This window comes from Chaetodon auriga, chromosome 10 (genome assembly GCF_051107435.1).
Source record: "Chaetodon auriga isolate fChaAug3 chromosome 10, fChaAug3.hap1, whole genome shotgun sequence".
Lineage (NCBI taxonomy): Eukaryota > Metazoa > Chordata > Actinopteri > Chaetodontiformes > Chaetodontidae > Chaetodon > Chaetodon auriga.
Genome location: NC_135083.1, coordinates 4,418,069 through 4,424,068, shown reverse-complemented (window position 1 = coordinate 4,424,068; position 6,000 = coordinate 4,418,069). Strand labels below are relative to the sequence as shown.

Here is a 6,000-nt window from a genome sequence, read left to right as displayed (position 1 = left end):
TCTGTTTGAGGGAACTATAGAGGTGTTGGGTTAATTATTACTTTGACGAATTCCCACTGCAGCAAGGATAAACTAATGGAAAACAGCTAGGGTGACACTGTGACATTCACAATAACAATAATAATAAAAACTGAATTTATATAGCACATTTCATATTAAGTATGCATATAGGAGTCTTTCATAAAGAGAATGCATGACACAAGATGGAAAATAAAACCCACAAAACAGTAGTTATAAAATAAAGCTAAAAATAGAAAACACAGAATGCATAAAATCAGGTAAAATGCATACAATTTGAAATAAGTGTAGCATTGCTTAAGTGCAAGAAAAAGCACAAAAGTTCAGGAAGATCATGGCTAGTGAAAGGCTAAAGTGAAAAGATACGTTTCTATCTTTTAATCAAGATTATCAAATCCTATGAGTTTAATAAAAGCCAAAAACATGCACATTGCTCTTAACAATATTCTATCCAATGACTGGATCTTATCCCGGAAAGACAAACATGCCAGTCATGACCATTATGGGAAGACTGACGACACCCAGCCATACAGCGGAGGTCATTGCACTCATGACCACAACAAATCCTTCTTCAGCTTTCCTTCCTACAGCAAGCACCAACTTTGCTGACAGCGAGCACTCATTCCACCCTCACCAGAACGTCATCACCGTGCAGCCCGACAGCTCTGAGAGACTGCACCTGAAAAATGTCACCACACTAAGCCTGCCTGGGAAGAGACGGAGCAGGTGATGGAGACTGTAAATCATCCAAAAGTATTCAGCAACCTTGTCCTCTTTGTAAGTTGAAAAGGTTGATGTGTGCGGGTGTGAGCGTGTGTTTATGGATACCCTGTCTTGGATGTGAGAGATAGGTAGCAGAGACACCTTGGTGCTCACAGCACCCCATCAATACTTTAAGTCACGTATGATAAAGTGAAGTTGCTGTAGCAAAGGAGACAGTTTGTATTGGACCTTGTTCCTCAGAGACTCGTGGAGCAGGTAAATATGTGGCTGTCTTGTTAGCAGTAACACCGATAAACACTGTATAAGCAGTGCATCACAGCAGGGGTAATTCAGAGTGTAGCATTTGTGAGTGCAGTTATGCATTAATCATATGCAGGTGTACTGAAATCAGCTCTGATGAAAAGAATCACACATGAATTCTGACTCCAAATCATAAAATTATTTATTTAACATTGTATTCTTCATATTGTGTAGTTACATCCAGTAACTATAGGTGTCGCCAAATCAACCAGGACTGCAATCTTAAGATTACAAAGTCAAAGTGAACACTTGTACAGACAAGTCAGTTGATGTGCACAGGGAAATCACAGCAACAGAGAGCTACAGGGATGAAAGCAGCTCTGCATTGTGTTCATTAAAACATAACCTCATTCACTTCTCTGTATAGTTGTGTTTGTCCTCTGCAGGTCGAAGAAATTAAACTTGGATGAGCACGTCTAACAGTTCCACAGAAGGAAGTAAGAGACTCTAAACTTGTCTTTTTGAATATCTGGTCACATCTTATAAATCTCGTAAAATTAACTGATGAGGCAATAACAACAACTTGGATCACAAATGAGGAGTTTTAAGTAGTAAAGTATTAAGTAGTATAATGTACTCTGTATCTTCCTCTCTGATACCGTGTCCTGCTGGACACATGTGATGATGAGACTTTTTATTTAGGAACTAGTTTTTCTCATTTGGTTCCACCAGCGCCAAGAAAGCCACAGGTGTGCTCTGTTACCTATGAGTGTTTGCCACACATATACATATGTATATGCTCAAAGTATGCAGTAAACATTCCAGTTCAACTTCTGAATGTTTTACAAATGGCAAGAATTGTGTGATATGACAAACACGTGAAGGTGAGATGAAACTCGATGTGCCTGATTCACTCGTTTGTTTCATCGACGTGAACTGTCAAAATGTCATTAAAATCACCTTGTTGCTATTTTGAGTCCTAAATATTGTACAAAATCATGTCATCTATAGGATCTGGAAGGATGTAACTTCAAGTATAAGACGAATGCAATAAATGTAATGTTTACTGATTAAGATGTTAAATTGTAATTGTTGGAGAGTTTCCTTTCCTTACTGCTTTAATGTGCAGGACATGCTGCTCATCTGGCTCTGCAGTACCTGTATTCATTGTTAACAAACTACCTGTCCTGCTCTGTGTGGTCTGTACTGATCAGAAGTATTTAATTTTTGGGAGGACACACAACATTTCAAAAAGGAGGTTGGCGCCAGTCAGTGCAGTGTTCCCTGTTGAGCAAAAAAATATATAAATAATGGTTGTATTAAAAGTAAATGAATAATCTGATGATGTGTATAATGTGTAAAATAAGCACCTGTGGTGTCATAGGGTGGAGACACCTCCACTAGATCACATCCAACAAGGTTTAGACCACGGCAGCCCCGAATAATCTCCACTCCCTAAATCCAACCAAGATAATACGAATATATTAGTGGTTATACATCTGAGGAGGCAGATGAGTACAGAAACTTAACATGACTTGTCATAGGACGAGGTCACGGCATCAGATAAAGTTAAAGAAGATAGTTCAGAGGGATTAAAGTCTGTTTACCTGTATGGGAGTAAGCCCTGCTATCTCTGGTGTGCCCGTTCCAGGGGCGAAGCCCGGGTCAAGAGCATCGATGTCGAAACTGAGATATACTGGACCGCTGCCCATCTGAGCCCTGACCTCCGCCATCAGAGGTGCAAGAGATTTGAACCAGCACTCTTCTACTTGTACCACACGGAAACCCTGCACAATGCACAAAAGAGGGCTGTTTGTTGGGAGACAGTCATTCTTTTTTGTTTTTTAAAGCAGACAATATGTAACATCAGTGCCACTCAACAGCACTGAATAACAGTGACTTCATTCATTAATTTGCAGATTAATGCAGCACATTAGTGCTACACGATTAGTCGATTAGTTAACTGAAAGAAAAACAATCGACTGTTTTTGCAAGCAGCAACCTCTGGGTGCCAAAAACTGCAGAGTATAACGTAAGAAGACACTATGAAACGAAACACCATGACAGGTCATTTACTCTGGAAAAGCTGCATAAAGAGCCAGAGGAAATGAATGCAACTAATATTTCTTGCATGTAATTTTTAATGTTGTTGTTTATAGATAAAAACGGTCTTATAAGCTGTGTTAGTTCCAGGTTCAACTATCTGGCTTAGACTAGTGCACATCAGAGAGCAGCACACTCAGCTTTAATATATGTTGACTTTTTGCACTCTTCGGGCATGTTTGGTTTTTCTCTGAAGGAAATTATTGTTTGGCTTTGTTGTTTATTTAATGATTAATGTTCTTTTATGGGCAATAACTTATCGGCTGTGTTAGTTCCAGGTTCAATATGCGCAATAAGGTCATTTCAATCAGTTTTCAATAAACACTGAACCAGACTGGCCCTTGACTTGGAACAATTTTTTAAATTTTGGCCCACTGTGTATTTTACAGCCCCGCCATAGACCGTCATATTAAAAAGCACAACTTTACAGCTTCACACAGGCCTGTGGGTGACGTCCCAGAGACCACGTCCATGTTTTATAACATACCAGTGATGAGACATAATGACATTACTGGCACATTGCCTTATGCGATCTAAGAGACCTCCAGTGTTCTAGCAGAGGTACCTGCGCCCGGCTCCATTCGTATGAATCTGCAGAGTAACCTGAACCACGCAGGCCGATCTGGACCACTCTCTTACAGTCCAGCAGCCCCTCCTCCACGCAGCGTCTGAACGGGGTCCCGTGTCCAATCTTCTCCCCCAAGACCACATCACTGGTGTCAGCATGAGCATCCACATGGACCAGACCCACTGGACCGTGCCTGACGAATCATTACAGAGCAAACGGAGTGAGGCACAAGAGCACAGCGTGTGAAAGTGTCCAGAAATAGTTAATACTCGTCCTATTAAGATAATAATGTCTGATAACGAAGCAGCTCCGACTTACTTCTCAGCAACAGCCTGCAGGATTGGATACGCGATTGTGTGATCACCACCTGCAGACAACAAGAACTCAACGTCTGACCTTTGATCAAACCTGCTTCCATTGTTATAAAACAATTACTGAGCTGGTATCTTGACTGTGTCCACAGGGAGAAAAAAATGATGCAGACACGTTCTTCCTTTTCCTCCAGCTGTCCTCACCCATCGTCAGAGGAATACAGCCAGCAGCCAGGATCTTCCTGTAGGCCTCCCTGATGCGTTTGCAGGTGTCCTTCAGGTCGTACACGTTCACATTGACGTCCCCGATGTCGGCCACCATGAGGGACTCAAAGGGCGCTGCCCTGGTGCCGCTGTTGTAAGCTCTCAGCAGGGCAGATTCCATTCTGATGTGCCTGGGACCAAACCTGCAGTGGAGGAGGGATCATGTTTAATTTCAGTGCTGCAGTGATTCCAATCCGACTGGTTTTGGTCTGTTATTCTTACTCAAATACAGGAGCTAATACAGCTTTGAGGTATTTTTGAGTATTTTCATTTTGCTCACACATTAACTGCACTCCCATAATGATGACAGATGATGAAGATAACACTCAGCAGAAAGAAAACTGAAGGCAGGATTATCATCATCACTGTTATTAGTATCACTGGTGCTTTTGCAGGTGTCACTTTGGCTTCTGGGTAATTGTGTCGACATTTCTCACCATCTTCTCAATGTTCACAAACCAATCGTTCAGTCAAGAAAATAATCAGCAGGTTAATCCATAATGAAAATCAATATCAGCTGCACTCATACACAAAAAGTTGACATGAATGCATAAGTAAAAACTTTTACTTTTAATGATTTAAGCAGATTTTCCTGCTCATACTTGCTTACTTTTCCTTACGGACTTACTTCAAATGCAGGACTTTTACTTTTAATTGAGTATTTTTATTGTGTTGCATTAAATCTTAGAGGATCTGAATACTTTCTTTATCACTGGGCAGTAATATGCAGTAATATACTGTACATATACACTCATGGCCCACAGAAACAGGCCCAGGGCCGACACTTTCAAACAGCAGCTGCAGAGAAAAACACTACCTCGCTCCAGGCCTGTTGGAGGTCCCGGTGTCAATCGGGACGCCGACAAACGCCGCGTCGAGCCCGTCCGCCGTCTCCTTGTAGGGCAGCTTGGCCATGGTGGGGATCCCGGACACCCTGGCAACAAACTCGGCGCTCGGTGGCACATTGTAGCGCTTCCCTGAGGACTTCCTGCAGAGGGCCAAAGTTTGTCGTGGCTTCAGAGAGAAGAAGTCCGCTGCAGACCCCCTGCAAGACGGAGAAAAGATCCTGCGAGCTACGTCCAGGTTTCTCCAGAGTGGAAACATTGTGGTTGTTTAGTGCGCAGAAGTTTCAGCTGTGGCGAATCTGACTTCTGCTGCTGCCTTCACTGTTCCCTTATAAGCTCGTAACATTCACCCTTATCAGCTGTAGGGGAGTGACAATAATGTCCGCCAGGATGGTGTTTCACATCTAAGTAAACGGCCATACTTTGCTGGGTTGAATGCACCGTGTGTGATCATCACAGAAATGCTGCGAAGTATCACGCGACCCCAGGTGAGACGTACGTCTGCGACTTTTCGGGTCGGATCGAGTTTGAGATTTTTCAAAGTTCCGACGTGGTTGTGAGTGTGAAGGCAGCAGTCCACGAATGATTGATAGATCACTTTGGGCGGGGCAACATGTGGAAGACCTCCGCCAGGTGAGGAAAACAAGCATGATGAAAATGATAAAGTCAAAATAATGAGCGACAACTCGAAGTTATGACCCAGGAAGATGCTGTCTTATAATTTGACCAAGGCAAAAATAAAAGATGGCTGGCTGCAACTGCCGGGCAGTCTTTTGACAAACTAAACGATGGGAGGACGTCTTGATTTGTTTTTGTTGACTTGAAACAAAAATATTCATGTTAAGTCCTAATTACCAGATAGGAAGTCAAAGATTGGAGTCACAAAGTCACAATTACGATATCAAAAGTAAAAATTCCGAGTTTGAAA

At 42.2% G+C, this 6,000-nt stretch overlaps 1 protein-coding gene across 2 annotated transcripts; it reads right to left on the bottom strand.

Moving 5' to 3' along the window:
* Window positions 1-1,166: 1,166 nt before the first annotated feature.
* Window positions 1,167-5,388, bottom strand: agmat (agmatinase (putative)). 2 transcript variants are annotated; one of them, XR_013077682.1, is made up of 8 exons: window positions 5,045-5,388; window positions 4,168-4,370; window positions 3,971-4,019; window positions 3,650-3,845; window positions 2,589-2,768; window positions 2,352-2,436; window positions 1,919-2,265; window positions 1,167-1,488 (listed from the first exon to the last, which is right to left on the bottom strand). XR_013077682.1 is itself a non-coding variant. In XM_076740089.1 (7 exons), the coding sequence occupies exons 1-7, from the start codon at window positions 5,329-5,331 to the stop codon at window positions 2,192-2,194; spliced, it is 1,074 nt and encodes a 357-aa protein (XP_076596204.1). In that variant the 5' UTR covers window positions 5,332-5,388; the 3' UTR covers window positions 1,686-2,191. The 2 variants fall into 2 exon arrangements, 1 of the variants encoding a protein (XP_076596204.1); XM_076740089.1 differs by lacking the exon at window positions 1,167-1,488 and having other exon boundaries at window positions 1,686-2,265.
* Between the last annotated feature and the right edge of the window lie 612 nt (window positions 5,389-6,000).